The following is a 25,576-nucleotide window of genomic DNA, read 5'->3' on the forward strand; positions in this document are numbered from 1 at the left end:
AAGAAGAATTATGATGTCGGCAATCGGGAACTCCTAGCTATAAAGCTCGCCCTAGAGGAATGGAGGCATTGGCTGGAAGGCACACAACACCCGTTCTCAGTACTCACAGACCACAAAAATCTGCAATACTTACGAGATGCAAAATGTCTCAACCCCCGTCAAGCCCGCTGGGCCCTGTTTTTCACCCGGTTTAACTTTTCCATCACATATCGCCCCGGATCCCGTAATGTTAAGGCTGACGCCTTATTCCATCTCCATGCCCCGGAAGAAGAGAATCCAGATCCTGAATCCGTTATCCCAGAAAGTATCATCACCTGTCCCATTCAGTGGAACTCGGAACCTGAGACCCCCGCCAATGCCTCCATAGCCACTCCGCCGGGCTGCCCACCTGGTAATCAGTATGTCACCCGATCCCAACGCATCCCCACCATAAGCTCCGTTCACGACTCTTTGGGCACTGGCCACCCAGGGACCAACAGCACCCTCTTGCTGCTGAAAGATTGCTACTGGTGGCCCTGTATGGCCAGGGACGTGAGAAGGTTCGTCCATGGAAACAGCGGAACAGCTATTCAACCATGTATTTCGATACTTCGGTATCCCTGAAGACATCGTATCCGATCGAGGTCCTCAATTCATCTCCAGAGTATGGAGAGGATTTTTTAAACTCCTAGATGTGACCGTGAGTCTATCATCCGGGTACCATCCTCAGACCAACGAGCAGATGGAGAGGAAGATCCAAGAAATCGGCCGCTTCCTGCGAACATTCTGCCACGGCCACCAGGAATCCTGGAACCAGTTTATTGGCTGGGCCGAGTATGCCCAGAATTCCTTGCGTCAGGCCTCTACTGGACTCCCTCCCTTCCAGCCACCACTCTTCCCCTGGTCTGGAGAACCGTCAGAAGTACCTGCGGTAGACTACTGGTTCCGGGAGAGCGAGAGGGTCTGGGACGATGCACACCATCAACTCCAACAAGCAGTGTGCAGGTGCAAGATGACAGCTGACCTTCGTAGATCCGAAGCTCCGCTGTACCAGCCAGGACAGAAGGTCTGGCTGTCCACCAGAGACATCAGGATGCGCCTGCCCTGCAAAAAGCTAAGTCTCAGATATGTTGGTCCCTTCACCATCCTGAGACAGATCAACACGGTCACTTTTCAATTACAGTTACCCCCACAGTACCGGATTAATTCAACCTTTCACGTGTCACTCTTGAAACCCTACCACTCACCTGTCTCTCCCTCCACAGAGCCTGGTCCAAACGTAGAGCCCCCTCTCCCGCTAATCCTGGAAGACAGAGCCATCTACAGAGTGAAGGAAATCCTGGACTCCCGGCGCCGTGGTGGTCAGCTGGAATATCTAGTGGACTGGGAGGACTACGGCCCGGAAGAGAGGTCTTGGGTCCCTAGAGGTGACATCCTGGACCCTTCTCTACTAGAGGAGTTCCATACCACTCATCCGACTCGACCAGCCCCCAGAGGAAGAGGAAGACCACCACGTCGTCGGGGTTTTCGGCCCTCTGGAGTGGGCCGTGGAGAGGGGGGTAATGTCACAGATCGACCAGGCTCTCAGTCCACCCAATCACTGCGAGCACCCTCACCAGAGTACTAATGAGCACACCTGCACTGAATCTTCACCTCATCACCAGCCACTATAAAACCACACACCTCACAACCGTCAGACGTCCGGTCTCGTTCAGACGAAGTGGACTCACGTATGCTCTCTCAGCTATCGACCTGTTACCAACCTGTGTGTGTACTTACCTCTTGTGTTTCCTCCAAGTGTTGTCGTCATCCGTGTCCAGGATCCAGATCCTTCTCCCGAGTCTCTGTCCAGCCAGAAGTGAGGTGTGTGGCACCATCGATATCCACGAGCTCCTGTCAAGACACCAAGATCAGTCATTCAAGTATCCAGTCATCTCAAAGTATCTGCTATCTGAACTCACCTAGTCAGTCATCAATCACCGCTCATCAGCTTTAATAAATCTTACCTTTTTACAATCTCTCTTGTGTTGAGTCCCCTTCCGTAACAGTCTGAGCTTTGCCTTTAAAATCAGACAATTTGTGTACAAAACAAATGCTTTGTGCTCTTTTGCTAACCATTTATAAATGAAAAAACAATCAATATACATGTATAAAAACAGTAAAATGGTATAATATTGTCTAAAAAGGATTGTTCTACAGAATGCTTGTTTTTTTTATATGGCCTAGATATAAATTATTGCACCTGTTGATAATACTTGTTCTTTTTTCATGTTGTGTTTTTGTCTTTGTGATGATATGACTGTGAGACAGAGACAGGAAGGGATAGGAATGACTCACAGTTTTCACTGTATTATTTATTATCTATGCCACTTTACAACAATCTCGGGTAGTCAGCAGGGTCATTTGAGTCTCAAATAAGAGTTTGCTCTGAAGAGATTAAGTTTCATCATCGGTCATGTAATGACTTTCATGATTACCGCACATGTCTAGTACCTGAACTAGAAAATACAAGAGAGTAAGATGATGTTAAACGAGCTGCTGGTGCACAAGATTAAATCTGTGGATATTAGCCACTTCAAGCACTCAACACAACAAGCAGCGAATCACCCGCTGACTAACACTGAATACTGTATCGTTTCAGAAAAGCTGTGAGTATCTGACCGGCTCCAGTCACACCAGCAGCAGAGGATCTGTCCTCAATATATCCACTTTAATACTAACAACATAACAACAGCAATTATGAATACATATTTAGTTTTGCCAGACCTTTGTAGTCATATTGTTATGCAGTATGTGGACAAAAAAGCAAAGTTCTGATAGTGGTAAAGCAAAGTTATTAAAATATTACTAAAACAATGTTGATTGCTGGAATAGCATGCACAGATTTTCAATTCAATTCAGAATGTGGATGAATGTGAATCATTCACAATGGCACCATGAACATGTATTCAGGAAGTCATTTAAGTGGTGTTACATAAAATAACCATTCACTGCTGTTCTGACCAAGTTCAAACTGTCCAAATGATCCAATTTATTAAAATGATTCCTGTTTCTAATTTCCCAATGCTAGTTGAGAAAGAGAAGATTGATTCATCGTCACAGAATGGTCATAGTGTTAGTAGTTGTTGTTTCAGAGGAATGGTCTTTTGTAATGATTTGATTGCTGTGAGTGTGGGATTGGCTGTGTTTGGATGAGGCTGGATGGAAGTGCGCTCCAGTCAGTGTGTGTGTGTGTGTGTGTGCTGAGGCTTCACTTACAGTGCTGCGCCTCACTCTGTAAAGTCCTTCTCCCCATAATGAGTGTCATTCATATCAGGCCAGCGAGGGACAGAAGTGGCAAGCGCAGACAGCACAGGTGCATATAATGCGAGCAGGCCCTGTGGTGTCAGAGCTGTCAGTGGAGGAGCCGGCCGGCCCGATGCAGCGCTGTAGGAGGTGTCAGGCGCTGTAGGCTCCTGGGTGAAGGATGAGCTGGATGTGTGCTGCTTATGAGGAGGTGGAAACGCTCCATCTGTTTCCTCTCAGAGCTTCTCCTGTGCTTCTCTGTGTCCTTCCTCCTCTCTTGCGTTTGGGTTGGTCGTCATCTGTTCACCGCCGCTCTCTCTTTCTGTTCTGACTCTACGGCTTGTCTTTGTATTTCTTCATATGCTCTCTCTGTGTCTCCAGAGACTCTAAGCTACATCTCAATTTCATTTGCCATCGAGATCGCTTTCACTCCATAATTAGTCACCGTGCACCCCACTTTAAAAAAAAAAATGCTATGAAATCAATTAATGGGATGTTTAATCATTCTAGAATCATTTTAAAGTGGGAAAATGAATTAAGTAGACTAACAGCTTGACCTTAAATCGCATGTGAATAATTGAAGGTTCAAAAAAATCTAATTTTGTTAAAACGTTGTTTAATGAAAGTGAGTGATTTCTGCACCACTGGCAGCATCAAATGGGATTTCAAAGGGGATGAAACAAGCTTCTAGAATGCTCTTTTAGTGTCGGGAAGCTACTGACTGAGTGACAGTATGGAATTGACAAAATATACAATAGAAATGTGGTTCAAAATGTTTTTCACAGTTGACTTGTTTACTTCATTTGAAATTATATACAGTAATTCTGTTCTGTGTGATTCTGGTGCCATTTGCTATTGAATGAACCACCACTTGTGATATGCAGTGTTTTGGGTGATGTATATGTTTGATGATGGAGATAATTAAAATTCTTTAATATTCTTTATAGAAGTGCTGATGTGTAAGTTCAAATGAAGGGATCTGAAATATATCTATGAATTGGTAAAAAATTATTTATGTGTGTATAAAAAAATGTTGGGATTGGACAAAAATAACTGAGCTACACCTGTTTTAAGTTGATAGAGTCAGCAAAGTCAATTTTAAGAAAAACATTTCTGAAGGTTCCAAAACAAAATCACTTAGCAACCATACCTTAAGATCTCTGTAATACCACCAAATTTGGCACACACCAATCTATAGAAAAAATATATGAGCAATATCACACGAGTAGACGTGAGATATGACTGTATATCAGCACGGCTCTGATTCGGCCATAGGTAATCACAGCATGCCGATATACAGCCATATCTCACATCTATGAACTGTTATACAACAGTTCGACGGCATGAGTGTGTAAATAAATTAGGAACAGCAACGGAGTGTCTTTAAAAGCCCTCTTTTGTGCAGAACTACTTCCTTCCGCCACAAATTCAAATCTAAAGATGACTCTCTATTCAAATGCATGGAATCTTGTTGCTTCATTTCGTTGGAACTGTGAACTGGGCTTAAATCCATAGCTCAAGCCTCTTTTACTAATTTCAAAACATCACTTTAGAACTAGTAATGAATGAACGTTGAGTTGCTTCATTAAAAGCTTATTGTATTACTGTATTACCAGCGGTGTATTATGCGTAGTAGAGTATTATGAGAGAGAGATGGACTGAGTGAGTGTGATTACCTGCATCTGATACAGCACTCATTCTTCAGATCAATCTCATATTCACAATAAAACATTAGTTTGAATGTCCGCTGGGGAAAGTGATATCTTTGTCGAACTATCCATTCATCTTTTAAGGGTTATTTCCATTGACAGCGCTGCTCAGTGCATTTGTTGGCTGCATCTTACAAGCTGTTGTTAAAAGTAAAAATAACATTTAAAAATATTAATTGCTGACTCATAAAAACAGTCTCTTTTCACCATCTAATGGCGGAACAATGTAACTAAAGCAAACTATCACTAACACAGATACACCGTTTCCTAATACTAAATACTACTTTTATTTATTTAAAATATTATGTATTAAATAAGAATATTTAATAAACAACAACAACAGCAATCATATAACTTGCTAGGCAATTCAGTCAAAAGTACAAAGGCAACGCTCTGATATACAGCATTAATTTCACATAAACTATAACGTGATGAGATTTTGCCCTCAGCCAATTCTATTTGCTCTGGAACGAATAATAGATTAATGAGACCAAAGACTGCCCATTACATTTACCTGAAACAAATTACATCTCATGTTTAACCACTATAGAGACATCAGAGCCAGCACTAAATTCTAGAAGATCTGGCCGAGGTGAGGCGCTCTCTCTGCGTGTTCATGAGCCCTGAACGACCACTGATGCTCTTTAGCAAACCGCATATTTGAAGTCCAGATAAGTACATTTTTTCCTAAAAAAAAACCTCTTAAAACTACATTCTGTGACACAAAACAGTATTTTTTTTTTTTTTTTTATTATAGTGGATTTGGGCGTCCGCCATGACACTCTGTACAGAGAATGCACGGTTTGCTGTGCTGTGAGCAAACATAGTAGATTCAAAAATGTCACTTATGACATATATTTGTGTTTTATGTTTTGTTTTTGTTTTGTTTTTTTGTTTTATTAAGCACTTTGTGGCATCATGTCCTGTCCGTTATTGCCCCCCCCCCCCCACCATCAAAGTCCAGTATTAGACTGTAGCCTTGCCCTGATCAGACATCTCAACAGTCATTACACTCCTCACATCACGTCACATCACTGCTCACTCCTCAGACGTGCTTCAGCACTGCTCTTCACCTCCTCTTCCAGCACTGAACTGCTAAACTAACTCATATTCTAGAATCAACTGCTTGATTCACTTTCCAGAGGCAGAGTCGGAAACTGTTGATGGAGGCGGCTGCTGTCTGACACAGCTGACGTCATCATGAAGTTTTGGAGCCAGCGCAATGTTAAATTGTCCTTGAATTGTGAGGTCTGGGTGCGTGTGAAAGGGTGTCTGGCACAGGTGCTGGATCCGGCTCAAAGAAAATCACCTGTCTCCAGAGAAACACTGAACTAATGAGCATGTTGAAGGCTGGTGCCACAAATGTCCACATAATCCAGCTAACAGGAGCCAAAGCCAAAGCTCCTGCCGCATATGAATCTAACCTGAAACACGGGAGACAGTCAGAGAAAAGTCCATTGCCACAGAAAAATGTGCTTATTATGAGTGCATGTGTGTTGTTTTCTCACACAAGCTGCGGTGTGTCCTTCACGAGTCCGGCGGGTTTGAGTGCTGCTGGCAGGTTTTAGTGACGGGTCAGACGCAGGATTCAATCCGGAAAGCAGCAGGAATCAAGGTGACTCGACTCTCATTCACTGCCAAACCAGAGTTCAGACTCACACACTCAGCGCCGGCAGCTGGACATGAGGACTCACACTCTTATAATGCTGAGAAAACACAAACGATAAGTGCCATGCAATACAGTATAAGAACACAGTGGTTAGTGCTCTGTGCCCATGTCATTTCTTCACTAGACGGTCGTCAGTCTCATCTGTACTCAGAAGATGAGCGGCGTCCACACTGCACTGCATTTTGTTGAGTGCCATCACTCATTTGACATTAGAATGATTTCCTTCAGTTTGCTGCCTTCTCTCATGGTTTACTCCATCCACTTTGAGTGATTCTATCACTTTACCCAAGGCTGGAAACAAATGAGCACTCTGTCATCATTATTTATTCCTTTAAAACACTGATTCTAAATGAAGTCTTCAGAAATGTGAGGATAAGGTCTGTGATGTGAGTCTCTGTAGGCTCTGCTCACTCTGGAAGCAGCATCATTTCCTCCTCATCATGTTACCATGACAACAGAGCACAGCATCATTCGCCACATTAGCCGATCTTATGAGGGAAATGTCTTATTAAATGCTGTTACATTTTTTAGTTTCTTCACTTAGTCCAACAAAACAGAACAGCTTGAATTCTACTAACATTTATGCGTAACTCAATCTCTCCCATCATCAGGTTTACAGATGAGTAAGGATGCGACACGCTGGGTCACATGACCATAAATGATGAACTCTGAGCGCTGCGTGTAATGGCCTTGTGGCAGGTCACTTTCTGAAAGGGTGGACTTTGGTTTTAACCCTTTGCGTAGCATCAGTCCTGTAGAGAATGAGCTCTGTCCCGTGTGTGTGAGGATCAGTTCATCTGTGATCTGTGACTCACACAAAATAAAACCATCCTTTGCTGTAAAACACAGGAAATGCAGCACTGATGTCATTTGTCTATTTTGAAATAAAGTATTGTGACTGTACATGTGCCTGTTACGTTTGTAGATGACGTCAAGAAATGGATTGGGGTTGATAGTGTAAAAATATCCATACTGAAATACTAAAAATAACCAACATCATTGTCACTGTACATATATCTGCCTATTATTCCAGCACAGAGACGTGCTTAGTTGTAGGTGTGGGTGAAAGTAAATGCTTTGTATTTTAGATGCTATCAGTACAGTTATTTTGCATAAGGATAATGTTATTGCACATGAAGAGGTTCATGAGGTGTTTTCCGGCTGTCATGGCAAATAATCACGGTTGCATCAGTCATAAAAACTCTGTGGCCCATTTGCTTTGATAGAGATGCAGTGAAATCACACCATGAACAGACAGATATTAATACACTTCTGTCCTTCAACTCTTCATTTACGTCAAAATCATTTCAAATAGATGAAGAGTTCTGCAAACGAACAGCATGACTAATTATTTCATACTGCAACATTTCTGAAGCATGTCAACACACACACACACACACACACACACACACACACACACTAACAAACAACTAAATAAATACAATTGTTGATGGATATTTACTGTAATGTATTATTTGATTTTTATTAGCTATTACTACTTGTTTTCATTAACAGTTCTCTGAATTGTTTGAAGTTTCTGTGATCACAAGTTTTTGTAATATTCAGAGATTCATATAGAACAGTACTGCCGTAAATAAATGAGCGTTTCAGCTGTACTGTATGTTCTTTTAGAAATAGTTTTCTCAGTCTGTTTTCTGTTGTAAACTCTTTGACCAGTATTACAGGTACAGCCAACATGGCAAACACCTCAAAGCCTGTAAGCAACACAGTCCAGGTGGACCAAAGCCTGATCAGGTCACCTTAAAAACAGCTGCAAAAAAACCAAAGCTGAGGTCACTGCAAGAACACACAACACGCCAGTCACTGGAACACAGCTCCACGAACAGCTCCTTCACTTCAGAGCTGACTGTTCAGATGTCCCCTGTCTCTTTGTCATGCTCTTCATTATTTGTGCACTTAAACCATGCCTTTATATAAATGTGTAATATACAGATATATACATGTGACTGAGCACACACAGACTCGATCAGTGCTGCTCTGTGACATGTCCATTAGCTAAACTGCTTTGGCTAATGGTTCATCATGATTGCTTTTAGGTGAAATAGGATGAGTTTTTCATAAACCTTCATGACCGCCGGGATCAGAGCAGCATGCCTAGACAGTAAATATTATTGTATATTTTGCATATCAAACATTATAAAGAAATTATCTGGTAGTCTACATTTCCATGCGTTGGAAGCACACATAGGGCAATAATTGAAATCCCCTATGTATTCTGTTTTTATGTATGGGTTTATTTTGTCGCTGTGTTTTCATATAATGTTTAGATTTACATCCCAGATTCACTTACATGTGTTTTTATTTTATAAGTACATAAGGAAAACACACATTACGTTAAACACATTTGGCACACACCTATTAAACCATAAATTAAATTCTAAATATGCACCTTTATTATTATTATTATTATTATAGTTCATTGTTTATGCATTTAAATGTAATATTAGCTTATACTGTAAACTTTTTGTAGATATGCTGATGATATGGGAACACTTCCCTGTCTTTTTTTCTTTCTTTATATTTTGTACATAATTTTGTATATAAAATATTAATAATATTTAATACCTATAGTAAAGTGTATGTATATGTTAAAAAATATATGTTCAGTTTGTCATATATAATATGTTACCTTATAGGTAACAAAATGATAAGGCATGTTTTATATGTCTATATGGGTCTTTATGAAACACATTTGTAAAATATTTGTTGTTGCAGTAAAAGCTGATGTTCAGCGCTGTTTCACACTCGCCTCAGTGCTGTTATTTCTAATACCAGCACGCCTGGAGCAGATCAGAGGATCAAAATGCAGAGGATTCACACTTGAATCAGTAAACTACAAGAGACCGTCATCCTTTTTTACTGCTTAACTTTTCCACGTCCTTTCAGCAGACTCAATGAACTTACTCAGTTTAACTGGACTTGTTTTCCTATTAAAAATGAAGCAACACAACTACAGTGTTTGAATAATGCCACACAGATGTTTGAGAGCTTCCCTGTTACGGCTCTGTATGTGTAATATTTCAGGGCTTGGCTGTGTTTGCTGTGCTGTGATTGGCTGTCAGAGGCAAATGTCACACTGATTCACAGAAGGAAGACACAGTGACCGGGAAGCAGCCTGGACATGACACTGAGCTGTGAGCGAGTTCATTAAGAGCAGCTCTCTCTGTCTCTGTCTCTGTCTCCGCTCACCTTCACCTGCTCTTGTGTGTCTCAGTCTGTCAGTGTCCAATACAGACACTTCACCGCTTTAATGATCAGCAAACATTCAAAAGGACAAGCTCGTCTAATTCATCACTAAACACTCCTGAGCAGACGAGTGTTTGTCCTCACACATCAACACACTTACAGCATACATTCACAGCTCCTATATGATTCAACTCATTACCTGATTCAATTCTTGTCCCAAAACTTGACATTTAGAAAGCAAAAATGCATTTTCCATGTTTTGATGAGTCAGCTGTCTGTATGTGTTTTATTGTCCCGTGGCACAGAGACATTTGTCATGTCTTCCTCTTTTTCATTTTAACTGCTGGAGCTTATGATTTGTCCTCTTCTCTGTCTCTATTTCTCAGAGACACATCTCTCTCTGTCTCTGAGTTATAGTGGCTCTGCTGTGGGTTTCACAGTTAAACAGCTGCACTAATAAGTGTTACATCACACAGGCAAACGGTGCTCACATATTCTTCAGAAAACCTAAAGCTCACTTCTTAATTTGCTGTCTTGGCTTTGCTTTCAAGTCAAGTCCCTGAGCTCCGGTGTTGTTAAACCTCAAGAAACCAGAAGTAAGTTTCATTTCAAGTCAAGTCAAATATATTTATACAGCGCTCTTCATTGTTTCACAACAGCTTTACAGAAAAAAAATCTGCAATATAATATCTTAATATCTTCAAGCCTTATAGTTGCATTAAGCAGATGAGAGCTGGATGTTAGTATAGTGCAGTTTACATTCAGCAGTGATATGAAGAATCAAACAGTCTAGGGTCACACTTTATATTAGGTGACTTTAACTACTGTGTACATTTATTGACTTCACGTTGAATTGCAGAACATATTTGCAGCTATTTAGGTGATATATGGCTAAGATTAGAGACAGCTACGGTGGTATATGGATTGTGGGTAAATAGATAAGATTACTAGTTAAACCTTTGGCATCAATGTTTAATGTGAAGATCGATCCTCATGATACAACATCACTATCAGATGTCTTGATGACTGAGACGAGACGAGCCCGTTACTAACAGGATCAGACAGATGATTCTGAAACACACAGCTACCATCAACGCCTAATATTTATACAACAGATTGAAATGAATGAATCAGGCATACTCTTATTACATAGAGATGACCACTGCTTTGACGATCAGGAATATTTCCGACCTGTGCTGTCGTTACTGTAGATTATTCATCAGTCTCGCTCTAATGAGATTTCATGCATGCTTATGTAACCACGTTTTTACTGCTTGATGCATTATTTATTCATTCAATCGTAAGTGTTGGATCACGTCATGGTTGTGGATACCGATTTAACCGATCAGTCCAATGGCCAAATCATGACACTTTAACAGATTATAAGTGAAAAATAATTATAATGCAGAAATTCATTTGTTATTTCAGATGGCGCTATAATACAAGCATATGGTTTCAATGAAAAATTAATATCTGAAAACAACATGGGGCTGTGTATTATGGAAGGCCAGATGGTCTTTAAGTTACCTTTGCGAATATGCATTACAATATGTGAATAGCATATTTAATATGGAATTCAAATATTGGCAGGTTTAATTGGTATGGTCTCAACTGAGCAATAAGACAGAAATGCATCCTGATGGTCAGTTCAGTACTGCAGCTGTTCTCTTGAACTAAAACTGAACTACATCTCCATTTCAATCTTATAAATGTAAAAAATCTGTATAATGTTTAGTATAATAAGTGTTACGCTCTTTGCATTGGAACTGCTGCCCAGTGGTCAGTCTGACAGCAGTGTAAGCGCATCTGATCTGGCCTGTGCCGGTTAACACCTATTACAAAACCAATCATGTAAAAATAGCTCTAAAATGAGGCTTGGTCTGTTCTGTAGCTGCGCCTCAAGCGATGACACCAATTAAGCTCACACTTAAGAGAAGAATATGATCAGCTCCTGTTAAACACAATATAACCAAAGGCAGCTGCTGAGTGGTCAAGGGCCATAACAACTGAGCAGATATTAAAGGCTTGATTTGTAGCTGCTCAGAGATCGAATGCCGCTTGCCAATATCCAAATATTTGAGTTAGCAAATTAAATAAAAGATTGTGGGTTGACTTTTGATAAAGCGTGAATCTTGTGGATTAATCCAGCAGGACAGCAGCAAGATCTGAGGTTAAATGTGCCAGTTAACCATGCAATATTTGTCTTACCATACAAATGTTATACAGACCAACAGTATCCAGGAAAGCAAGTGCTCATCTTCTGAAAATATGCGATTTACCAAGATTGATAATGTAATTAGTTATTTATAACTGATGAATGTGTTGAGTTGAGGCCAAAGAGAGAGAGAGATAGAGAGACATAAAGGATGTGCCCCATATCATCTGCCACTGATGCAGCGGCTCATTCCTACTCCAGGAAACAAGGCTACATACTGTACTTAACCAAGTCATTGATCATTACAGAAAACTCTTCTCTATCGAAGGCCATCAGACGAGGTGTATCTTCTTTTCTCCTCACTATTGATGTACAATCTCTAAGAGAAACTCTTTCAGTTCATTCCAGCGTATCGCATTTTTCACAATAAATACTGTTCTACAGAGAATAATAGGCTTCAAACCACCAGTGAACAAGCTGAAGGGAAACTCTGGAGAAAGACACAACTTAAAAATGTTTGAAAGCAGAGATGACCAGCTATTTAAATATTTGATGCTTTCACAGTGTAAAACATGGTCCTGCTTTTAAAAACCTGCATTGCAAAGTCATTTGAGAGGATGAGGAATGACCTTACAGTGGAAAACTGTGAAAGGCATCGACACAGAATGTGTGACCACAGATGTCTATCAGTGCTTTAAGAGAAAAAACAAGTGAAAGTGACATGACATGACATGTGGCCAAGTATGGTTACCCATACTCAGAACTTGGTATGTAAGTATGGTCTTCTCAGAATACACACACACACCGTGAACACACACCCGGAGCAGTGGGCATTTATGCTGCGGCGCCCGGGGAGCAGTTGGGGGTTCGGTGCCTTGCTCAAGGGCACCTCAGTCGTGGTATTGAGGGTGGAGAGAGCGCTGGACATTCACTCCCCCCACCTACAATCCCTGCCGGCCCGAGACTCGAACCCACAACCTTTGGATTACGAGTCCGACTCTCTAACCATTAGGCCACGACTTTACTCTTTAGTCCTGCAGTCAGTGTTCTTTTGTTTGAGGGAATCAGGCCCAGTCTCCACTTGGTATTAAGGTGTGTTTTCAGTAACACGTCTTCTCTGACCGTTTGTTTGTGAATTTCATTGAGACTATCCTCTCTTATTTCATGAGGTGTGACGGGTGATACTACACTCTAAAAAACGCTGGGTTATTTTTTTCAACCCAAATGCTGTGTTGAGGCCGCTGGGTAGGACGTTGGGTTGTTTTAACCCAGTTTTGGGTTGAAAAGTGGTCTTGATCATAACCCAGCGGTGCTGGGTTGGGAACGCGGACGTGAAAGAGAGCACGCACGTCACGTTAACATCGGACAACACCAGTGCGAGAAGCCGCCATTTTCTCTGCCTGAAAGTAGCGAGACGCGAGTGAAAGACGTTATGGTAAATAAAGATTAAAAATGTAAAGTCATAATTCATTGTTTGTGTCCGGGAGTATTTTGAGGTTTCATGAAAGGCGGAAATAGTCCGAAAAGAGCTTATATTGAAAAATACGCGGATGCGGTTTTCACCTCAGAAACGGTCTTAACGGCCTCTTTTACTGAACGGAAGAGATACTTTAATATAACGTCTGTGAGTGGCTTATGTCATATTTACATGAGATTTTGCATTATCTGCACCTTTTGAGGTGTTAATAGACGGTTAATAACACATTTACATGTTAATTCGTTATCTTATTTTTAATTGAATGTAAATGTAATTAAACTGAATGTAGTTTCCTAAAGGAAACGGCGTTATGTAATAAAGACTATCTTAATTATTTTGAGGCTGATTAAGTGATAAATGTTAAAAGTAATGTTTTGAATGTAATATTTCAGACTTGTTGAGCTTGTGTGTTAATGCCCACGCCGGGAGTTAACGACCCCGAAGCCTGCTCGTGTGAGGACGCGATATTCTCAGCTTCTTCAGAAGAAGGGAAAGAGAAGGCAAGTAAACTTCAGAATCCCATGTTATAATTTTTATTTTAGTTTTTGTACTAAGAGCAAAATAATGTTTGTTTGTTTTTTTGTAGATGTTGAAAGCCAGAGACATAGGAGAGCATCATTCCTTTGAGATTGATGTAAGTTATTTTTTAGAAAATAAATGTTTCTGTTGTCTCCTGCCTGTTTACTTCACATTTTGATGCAACAACAGTGTGTTTATGTGTTCATATTTTATATAAACATTGATGTCTGTGTTTTTCATTGCAGAACTCAAATCAACTTTGGAGTTGTCTGATTTGGAGAGTCATCATTCTTCATCATTCTCCTAAAGGAATAGTTCACACAAAAAATAATTTACTTGCCCGCATGTCATTCCAAACCTATAAGACTTTTGTCTGTCTTTAGAACACAAATGAATATATTTTTAATTTTCTCTCATAATTTTTTGTTAATCCATTGAGAGTCTAGATAATCGGTATTTTCAAGATTCATAAATACAGAGTTATTGTAGAAGTAATCCGTTCCAATATTTGTATATGAATAAACCTTAAATTATATGAAAGCGAACATGTCTGTTCAGTAGAAAATATTGGTCTCCCAGACTTGCAAAGTAGGACAAAAATTAAGAGAATATTAAATGTATTTATTTGTGTTCCAAAAATTATCAGAGTTTGTATAGGTCTGGAACAACATAAATTATGACCATTTTCATTTTTTGGTGAACTAACCCTTTAAAGAGCAGCCCTCCACGTACATGGAAATTTGTGAGGTATGTGAATGTCATGTCTGTTTTAATATTTCACTAGTGTGAGCTATAATGGCTCACACTAGTGCTGCCATTATAGCATGTGGTAGACAGAGAAATTAAACATCCACACAAAGTGGATGAAATTATAAAACAGACTATTTACCTATCCTTACTGATGTGGATGCACCTCTATCTGAAAATGGATCATTTAATTAAATGTTTTTCTCTTTTTAGGCCACTGATGAACAGGCGGTGACTGGGATGAATGCTGGTCAGAGAGGAGAATGCACTTGCTTGGCCATTTTTAGTTGATAAACAGGAAAGTGGGTCCAGCTGAATTGAAATGGTGATTTGTTGGATTGGTATAAAAAAGGTTATTATACCGCGGCAGCGGTCGCGGCAGTCGTCGTGTGAAGCCCTCTTAGTGTGAAGACCATCAACTCTACCGTGCGACTCCACCGGGCAGGGACACCGGCAAGGGATAGTAGTATCGCTTTTTATTTGAGTTTTTTCATTTATATGTTTATTATTGAAATGTTGTTATATGCATGTGTCAATTTCATTTAATTTCTTTATTTTCTTAAATATGTGGGTATATAGTATTTATAGAGTTGTAACTTTTAGTTTTAGTTACTTTTTCTTATTTGTAAGTCGCTTTGGATAAAAGCGTCTGCTAAATGACAAAAGTAAAAGTAAAGTAAGAATGACATTTCCCCCAAACTGATGCAACAGTGGTTTTAAAGGAGGACGCTGCCCTGGATGCTGTGCTGATGGGGCTTCTTCATGACTACATCAATTATGATAAAGAGATCATGAAAATTGACAGTGATCTGTATTCATGGACTATGAAACAAACTGTAAGTGTATAATTTGTAAAAACAAAATGTTAGATGTGTTGTTTAGTAGAAGTGGAGTTTACACGCTGTCATTCATACACATGCTCACATTCTTTCACACACATGCATCTGTTGAATGTTATAATATCAGTGTTAATGTTGTGGTTTATTTGTGTACTGTCATGCCAGAATAGTTTGTAAAGGACTTAACTATTAACTAATTGTACAATTATTGTATAATAGTGTTTTTGTATATTTTTATGCAATATATAAAATTGACCAAAAAAGTCCAATTTGATCAGAAGTTATATTCAATAAATGTTCAATGCTTCATTTATAAACTCTGTAGCTGTTAATGCCATACTGTTCTGCATTTCTTCTTACATGCATGTTACTTTTTGACTGTTTTCTCTTGTTTTTAATAAATATGTACCTTTTGAAAGTCATTCTTTGTGTGATTTTAAAAGGAACAAGATTTGTAGGTTTAATTTGGGATCATTTTAGCCTAGCAATGTAGTAATTTTAAACCATAAAAACGCAAACCAGCATGCTGGGTTAAACGTAATAACCCAACTTGTTGGGTTAAAATAACCCAGCGCTGAGTTCGTCCCTTTTTGACCCAGAGCTGGGTTGCCAAAATAACCTAAATTGGGTTGTTTTTAACGCAGCAGTTTTTAGAGTGTACTGAATGAACGAACCCGTGTTACGTGGCTTATGAGTGAGTGGGAAAGGAAGCAAATGAAAAGGTTAGTTTCGGTGTGCTTTCTCACAACACATCCAGAGGCAGAGCTTCAGTGTGGTTCCAGCGATCACTAAACATTTTAAAGCTTCTGTGTTACGGTCGGTGGCTTGAACAGTGTCTTGTTTACCGGTTTTGTTGCCCCTTCCTTGTTTTTTCTTGGCTTCGTGTTTACTCTGCGAGCGTGTATGCGCGCCCTCTCTCTTTCTCTTAGGTGGACGCACCTGTTCGTTGTTGAGAATGATTGACTGAGAGGAGTTAAAAGACTCCATATTTGAGTCTTATTCTGTGTGTTTTTTGGGGTTTTTTTCACTTTCTTGCTAGTTATTGTCAAGTCAAGTCACATCACCTTTATTTATACAGCGCTTTTAACAATATAGAACAGTATCAAATTGGAGGATAGCGTGTCAGTAATGTATAATAATAAGATTAAACACTCAATTTTCATTATTGAATTCAGTGATGTCATTGTCTAGCTCAGTTTAGTTTAAATAGAATCTGTGAAATCAAATTGATGATAATCACTAGAAATTAAGTGTCCCCAACTGAGCAAGCCAGAGGAGACAGCGGCAAGGAACCAGAACTCTCTCTGTGACAGAATGGAGAAAATCCTTTATTGTCCGTTATGTCAAATTGTTACTGGGTTGATAAGTTTGTCGCAATTGTTATACGTTGAGTGAGTGAATAAATTGTCTTGAACAATTACATCATACTTATTCTTGTTTATGTTACATAATCTCTCTCTTTTTTGAGCCATTTAATGAGAGGTTGTAACAAAGTGGGGGCTCGTCCGGGATAATTAGACTACGTTGTAGGGATGAAGTAAGTTAATGCTCCGGTTAGTTAGAGTGATCCAGCTGGCCGTGTTAAGCGCCGGACCTTCCATCTGATTACTGTTTGTTGTTTTGAGTTTTTTGTTTTAGTTTATTATTTTTGGAGATACTCCAAAATAGATGTCAAATAGATGTTTATTAGATGTCTTTAAGATGCTTATGATTTAGAAAGTATGTAAAACTGGCATCTGAAAGACGCCTGTCAGACATTTGGGTAACACTTTAGAATACTGTTCCATCGTTAATGAATAACTACACAAGAACACATGAGTAACACAATATTAGCACTCTAGTAACTACTAGTAACTAACAAGAAACTCGTATTAATGAATTAGTAAGTAATAGTGCTTAGTTAAATGTGGTAGTTCACTATTAGCTAATCAGTAACTATTATTTTTTCATACCTCCCTAAGAACTACTAAGAACTACTGTGTACAGGTTCATAATTAATATGAATAATACATAATGTATAATTAATTCTAAAGTAAAGGTCATGGTAACCCACTAATGACTCAAGTATTACCAAATTCTTCAGAAGGAATTATTAATTATTTGGATCAGTATTCTAAAGTGAAGATCCTGATAACTCCCTAGTAATGACTGAAATCAATGTTAGCTTTTGGGAGTTTTGTAAAGCATTGGATAGTAATTATTCAGGTGTTACTACATCCTTCTAAAGCAATTACTATTTTTTTGGATCAGTATTCTAAAGTGAAGATCGTGATAACTCCCTAGTAATTACTGAAGTCATTGTCAACTTTTAAGGTTTTTGTAAGGTTCTGGTTAGTAATTCATCTTGCTATATTTGGTAACACTTAAATCATTACTAGTGGGTTACCATGATCTTCACTTTAGAATACTGATCCAAATAATTAGTAGTTTCTTCAGAAGGATGTAGTAACACTTTAGTCATTACTATCCAAAACCTCACATATATCTCAAAAGCTTCAAATGACGTCAGTCAACATTAGGGAGTTATGATGCTTTTCACTTCAGAATACTGATCCAAGTAATTAGTAGTTCCTTTAGAATAATTTGATAATTCTTGAGTCATTACTAGTGGGTTACCATGATCTTCATTTGAGAATTAATTATACATTATGCATAATTCACATTAATTATGAACCTGTATACAGTAGTTCTTAGTAGTTCTCCAGGATATATAAAACAAATAGTAGTTATTGATTAGCTAATAGTGAACAACCAGTTTCAACTGAGCGCTATTACTTACTAAATCAATAATCAGAGTTCCTTGTTAGGTAATAGTAGTTACTACAATGTTAATAGTGCATTAGTGACTTGTTCCTGTGTAGTTATTTATTAACAATGGATCAGTATTCTAAAGTGTTACCGACATTTGTACACAACAGATGCTTTCCAGATCAAGAGATCTCTTGCAGACGTACATGTGCATCTGGGTAGTCTTTCACTCCTTGCCTTTAGAGTTAAAAGTCCTCTTTCCTACTTGAAATGGTCCTTTTCTTTGCCAGTTGACACAACTCATAGTGAGTCTTCAGCCTCTGCAACAGCAAGGCTTTTTACAGTACATTTGGCTTTGGAGGACAAAAAACTATTCTCTGAAAACATTAATTATTCATGATATCCCAGAAACTTACTGAAAGCTACAATGAAACTTAAGTGGATTAACATATTAAAGCAGTCAAGGCTGAAAAGCAAACAGGAACACTGTGAATGGAATGAAGAGACTGCTTGAAATAATAAACGATCCTCTTTGACGCTCAGATGGGCCAGTCAAAGAAACTGTTAACATTCATGCAATAACAATAATCTTAATGAAAGCAGCTGATGCACCTGATATATTTTGTGCTCATTAGACTGTTCATTAGCTCAGTAACATTGGAAGTATCTGAGGTTGTTTGTGGAGAATGTTTCAAATCAGGCTCGGTTTAGTTAGAAGGTAGCTGCCTACATAGACAGCAGCTCACCTACGGTCCTGTCTAGTCTTTACAGGCTTCAAATAAACGGCCTGCGGTGAGTCAAAGCAGCTGCGCTGCAGTCAATGCACATCAAACGGCCAGCGGCTGGGTCCTGCATACAGGTGAGGGCCGTAACCTTCACTGCATTTCCATATTGATTAGCCTTTGATAAGACGGTGGAGTGTGAGTTATTTCAGGAGACTGTTTCACCCCGGGCGTCCTTGTCCAGCCGGCTCCACTTACTCCTGTCTGAAGATACATGTTCAATACAAGCTATTCATTCCCACTTTAGGAGAATTATAAACAAGCTATCAGACGCAAGTCGGCAATGAAATTGCATATCAGCACAAAGTGTTTGGTGGGCTGCTGTTCTGATATTGACTTTTTGTACCCCTTCAGCTTTCATAGCTGGAATTACTGTACCGCTTGATAATAGAGCGAGCCGGCGCGCTGGAAGCAGGTCAGACAATTATTGCTGAAGCAGACGTAGGGTCTCACAATGGATTTCACATTAGGAGCCCAAAATCACAGTGCCATTTCAGAGCAAAGCGGTGAACAAGCAATGAAAAACTGAGAAAGGAAAATAAAAAATAAAAAAATCCTTTCATTAATTCCTTTCTGTCCTCATGCTGTTCCAAATTCACATGCATTTTTTTCCTCCTCAAAATTTCACAAAAATCTTCATGCAGTTAATTTTTCATGCAAAAATGCCCTGATGCATACTTGGGACTCTCACTCTAAATGTTAGTGTCTTGTTTGGATTGCTTATCATTTGACGTGGCCTTTCGCGACCCATCCGAGGTGTCTGTGATGCCGTGAGTAATATCTTGCTCTCGAGTTCGTGTTTTGTTGAAAAGTTCACTAATGCCCTCTTGCTGTGCACGCGTGACGTCTGCTCTTTTCTGACCGGCCCTGTTCTCAGAGCCTGTTTTGCACACTCCTCGGCAGTGTGCACCATCCATATGCACAAGTTAAGGATTCGCTACAAAGTCTCGCTCAGGCGCTTACCGTGATGCGTTTGCAGTGTAACACGAATTAGCATGACAAGCAAGGCGTATCCTGTCCAATTACATCATTGTGCTGCACTCAATAACCGATAAATTAATCATTCGAGACAAGCGCATTGTATGCGAAATGACTCGAGGCGACATATGGCTGCCTGTTTACATAACGTGTAACCTGTGAGCTCCACACTGTTTCTGCTTCAGACGCGAGGCATGCAGGCACCAGAGCAAGCTAATCCACTGCACTGCTGCTTATCCAGTCTGCATATGAGTGTGTGTGTGTGTTTGTGACATATGAGGACGCAAATTTGTATAATGACACAGGTATGACACAGGTATTACAAGGAGAAGGTGACTTTTCAGGACATTGCCCCATGTCCTCATTTTTCAAAAAGCTTATAAATCATACAGAGTGAGTTTTTCTGGGAAAGTAAAAATGTAGAAAGTTCCCTGTAAGGGGTAGGGTCAGGTGTAGGGCGAAAGAAAATACAGTTTGCACAGCGTAAAAACCATTACGCCTATGGGATGTCCCCACAATTCACAAAAACAAATGTTTGTGTGTGTGTGTGTGTGTGTGTGAGCGTGTGTGTGTGTGTGTGTGTGAGCGTGTGAGTGTGTGTGTGTGCGGGTGTGTCAGAGAGTGAGAGTGTGTGTGTGCGTGTGATTTCTAGCTCTTCAGAATCAGCCCTCTCTTCCTGTCTAGTCATGTGTGATATCACTTTCTCCCTCCATCTTTCCTGCAGCTTCCAGTGCAGTGCTGTGAAATTCATCAGGTCGAGCGTATATAACAAAAATCTATGCCGTAAATGTGCGATTGTGACAGCACTTGACATAAATCAGTGCTGGCAGCTTTTGAATGTGAAAGATATTTATGTGATGGGAGGCGGGCGCAGTGATGAGTCAGTGTCCGCGCACAAACACCTCTGTAATTGCTCATAAATTACAGCGTTCGCTGCTGATAGCTGGCCGTGACTTTGATGGGTTTCATCTTTCTATCAGTGTGAAATATTGGAGCGTGGTGAGCGTGTGTGAGAGGGAAATGGCTTTGTTGCTCTTTACAGATGGCAGTGCAGGGGCTTTGCTTATGTTTCAGAGGTCATTGCCTTTATAAAAGCATTTAGCCGCTGACTAGATTTTATATTATTTCACAGTAATTTGAACAAACCCCTAACCACACTTATGAGGTCTGGCACATACACTGCTGTTCTAAAGCTTGGGATCAGTAGGATTTTGAATGTTTTTTAAGGAAGGTTCTTATGCTCATCAAGGCTGTATCTATTTAATCAAAAATACAGAAAAAATACTGTAATTTGATAAATTGTTATTGCAATTTAAAATAACAATTTTATATTTTAATATCATTATTTCTGTGATCTGCAGCTGTATTTTCAGCATCATTACTCCAGTCGTCAGTGTCACATGATCTTCAGAAATCATAATAATATACTGATTTATTATCAGTGTTGGAGAGTTGTGCTGCTTCATATTTTTTGGGAGCTGTGATATTTCTTTCAGGGTTCTAAGATAAACAAAAAGTTCAAAAGAACAGTGTTTATTCAAAATATAAATTTTGTGTTACAGTATACACTACTATTCAAAAGTGTTGGGTCAGTATTTATTTATTTTATTTATTGTTATTATTTTTTAAATAAATTAATACTCATAGTAAGCTTTTATTGTTAGAAAATATTTATAACTTTTTATTCATCAAAGAATCCTGAAAAAAAGTATTACAGCTTCCAAAACAATATGAAGCAGCACAACCGTTTCAACACTGACAATAATTCAGTATATTATTATGATTTCTGAAGATCATGTGACACTGAAGACTGGAGCAATGATGCTGAAAATACAGCTGCAGATCACAGAAATAAATTCTATTTTAAAGTATATTAAAATAGAAAACCAATGTTAGAAATTGCAATTGTACTTCACAATATCATTGTTTTTTTCTGTATTTTTGATCAAATAAATACAGCCTTGATGAGCAGCAGAAACTCCATTAAATAAAACACTAAAACCCCTCCTGATGATTTGAAGGGCAGTGTAACTTGTGCTGACTGATGACTGAATGATACATGAAGGACACTCAATATCATGGAGAGGTGTGCTAGTACATCTCTAAATGACCGGATGTATGATTTCAACCTGCTGGATAAAAATATCCCTATTCACCTAAATTGAAAGGCGGGCATATCTAGAGATCTGGGGGCTTGCTGACTTTCAGATGGATTTCTGTAAAGCTGCATTGAAACAGTGTGTACTGAGAGGTGCTTTACAAAAGCCTGGTTTCCAGCATTGAATCAATTTTATTTAGCCTCAGATTCATTGTTATCACTCTTTGGCATTGAGCGTATGTTTCAGACTCTATTCCCAGAGTAAGCCCTCCATATGGCTGCACAGGGTGTTAATAATGGATGTGTCTTCTCTCTCTGCAGTGGACGGCTGTATAGACTGGTCGGTGGACCTGAAGACGTACCGCGTGCTGGCCGGAGAGCCGCTGAGGGTGAAGTGCGCTCTCTTCTACAGCTACATACGCACCAACTACAGCGTGGCCCAGAATGCCAAGCTGCGGCTCATCTGGTACAGGAACAAGGGCGACTCCGAGGAGCCCATCATCTTCTCGGGTCACCGGCTGAGTAAGGAGGGAGACTCCATTTGGTTCCGCTCCGCAGAGATGGAGGACAATGGATTTTACACTTGTGTGCTCAGGTGGGTCATTAGCGATTCAAACTCAATTCAAGTGTGCACCAAAAAACACAGCCCACTGATATCTGCAGTCTAACACTGCCCTGGACAACAGCTGACGTCTCCCACTATTCCCAGCGGCAGTCGATGCTAAAGACAAAAAAACTCATGTCTCATGACAGGTCAAATATGCAAATCAATGTGACTTCAAATACTTGACATGAAGGTAAAACATTTTGGCTTACATGTTCAATAAACCAGTTTCAGTGTGTGATTAAAACTTCTTATTTTCTCCCAATTACCCCTGGAAGAAATTGGTGTCCAAACTGAGTTTAAAATGATGTTACAGCATCTTGATCAAGTCTTGACTAATATTTGACGTCAAACTGATATGAAGGTGTCCGCTGGGTTCCCTTGTTTACTATAGTAGAGTAAGATGACACCCAACATCTGAACATCAGCAGATTCACTTCTGAGTTTAACGGATCTAATAGACTCTGTGCACAAGCGTAGCGACGAACTTCCGCTATCGCCAGAAGTCGGGATATCAGTTTCCAGTTTTGATTTGCGTCACCCAAAATGTCAGTATTTACTAGATGTCTCCGAGATCTGCCAAGTAAGAACCAGCCCATCGTATCGTTAATGCCTGCTCCAATACACAAGTGAAACAAGGGATTCAAACAAAATATATCGAGTTATATGCACAAATAGTTTAATCTAATGTGTTATTTCAGCATCTAGCGGCTAAGCTAGTTCGCAACATGTTCATTTTAGAAGATGTTTTTTTAACGCAGACCTTTTTTTTTCTTTTCAATCACTGTCTGGTCATTGTGCTACAGGTCCATTTAAAAACACTTTAGCATACACTTTTTTTAAAGTACTTATTATGGAAATAATTTAAAATAATATACTTAACTATCAAAATGTGATGTTTTTGGACACTTAACTGCACATTAATTGCAATTAAATGAAAATGTGCACTTGTGTTGAACCACTTAAGTACATCTTTATATGTGATTTCACAATTATTCCAGAAACTTTAATTTGACATTATTATAAAGTGTAATTTTTAAAACTTTCCTTGTTTGTTAAGAATCATTGTCATGAAATTGGGCGGCCTGTTATTAAAATTATTAATATTATCTGTAAGTGAATTTAGCATCACAATATTATAATATCTAGCTTAGCCGCTAGATGCCGAAATAACACATTAGATTAAACTATTTGTGCATATAACTCGATATATTGTGTTTGAATCCCTTGTTTCGCTTGCATATTGGAGCAGGGGAGCAGGCATTAACGATACGATGGACATCGCTGATTCTTACATGGCAGATCTCGGAGACATCTAGAAAATACTGACATTTTGGGGAATGAAAACTGGAAACTGATATCCCGACTTCTGGCGATAGCGGAAGTTCTTCGCTACACTTGTGCACTACAGTCTATTGTATTTGGAAAATCTGATGTATGACACTGTATTACGTTCATTATAACAGTTTTTAATGTCTATGTATTAATGACAGATTTGTGGATAAATGTTGATGCTTTTAGATTTAAGAATATTGTCTTTATTTTGAAGTGAAAAGAAAGAATTAGACCTTTGGGGTAAGATGGGCCACTAGTGTTTGAATTGAATACTTATTCTAATTATTGGAGTTATTATTTCATATTTCCGTGAATTACATGTACATTTCAGACATCTTCTCTTTCATTACAATCCTTTATTACACTTTTCAAATTTAAAATCATACTGTTTCTATTATGACATACCTTCAATTAAAATATGGGCAATTAAACATGTAAATATTCAGATGCCTGTAAGTCACAGAATAAATGTATCTTTCTCTTTTAGTCTTTGGCTCTGTCAGTCATCGATTATTCAGTTATTTGTCTTGTTTTGTCAGAACTCAATTTTAAACAGAATAGTTGATTTAGGGGGTATTTTAGTAGTGGTTTCTGTTTCTTTCAAGATCATTCTGAGACACACAGATAGCATCAGAGACACTGCACTGTAAATTTAGGGCAGTTGGGCAAAGGCCATGTGATACAGTATGTTTGATACTTTATTTTATTTTGTTGTCGAGTGATATGCGTGCATGTCATGGGCAGTTTGCTCTCTACGTTCCACACACAGCATTGCTGGCAGGAGTCAGATGATTCCACCAAATGTAGTCCTGTGTGTGCATTGCAGCAATTTATACTGGCTTTACCAGGATCGCTGACTAGAGGAGAGCAGTGCAGTTGTATTATTTTTCAGCTGTCAAAGAAAGTCATGTTCAGTCATACGTTTACTCAGGGAATTGTGTCTGTGTACAGTAGCTCAAACTGTTGGGACCGTATTGTGATAGTGACACCTTTGTTTGAGTCACTGAATGCAGTCGCATCGAGGGTGAAGCTCTTCTCGTGGCTTCTTCTTGTGCTTCTGTAAAGTCAATACAGATTGATTCTAGCTCTGGGGTTTAATCTGACTCTGGTTTCAGATGATTATGCAATTTAAACTGAGACTGTGCTTCTGTTTTTAATTTATACGTTATTTGATTATACTAGGTATTCCCATACTTTTCAATTATTTGTTGATTAGGGAGCCGATGTCATGCTGTCCTGGATCTGATTGACACAAAATCATTCGTAGGGTTTACTAATACCATTAAGTCAGTGCGCTCGCTGCTCGCTCGAATCAACACTTTCTTCAGGCTGGAATAATCTAAACCACGTCTGATATCTGAACCCATCTGAAACTCTGACTTTGTAAGTGGCTACAGAGAAAAACTGGTCATCAGTGCTGGAGAAACTACTTTAAAACCAGCTTG

The 25,576-nt window shown here is 39.2% G+C and overlaps 1 protein-coding gene across 1 annotated transcript in view; it reads left to right on the top strand.

Moving 5' to 3' along the window:
* LOC306853639 (X-linked interleukin-1 receptor accessory protein-like 2) overlaps positions 1 to 25,576 on the top strand; it is a gene marked incomplete at both ends in the record, with an annotated part of 255,464 nt that overhangs the window by 116,484 nt on the left and 113,404 nt on the right. The window contains one exon of the mRNA XM_079391194.1: positions 22,514 to 22,787. Coding sequence (XP_079247320.1) covers positions 22,514 to 22,787 — 274 coding nt within the window. The remainder of the gene's footprint in view (positions 1 to 22,513; positions 22,788 to 25,576) is intronic.

Source organism: Barbus barbus (assembly GCF_936440315.1).
Source record: "Barbus barbus genome assembly, chromosome: 33".
NCBI lineage: Eukaryota > Metazoa > Chordata > Actinopteri > Cypriniformes > Cyprinidae > Barbus > Barbus barbus.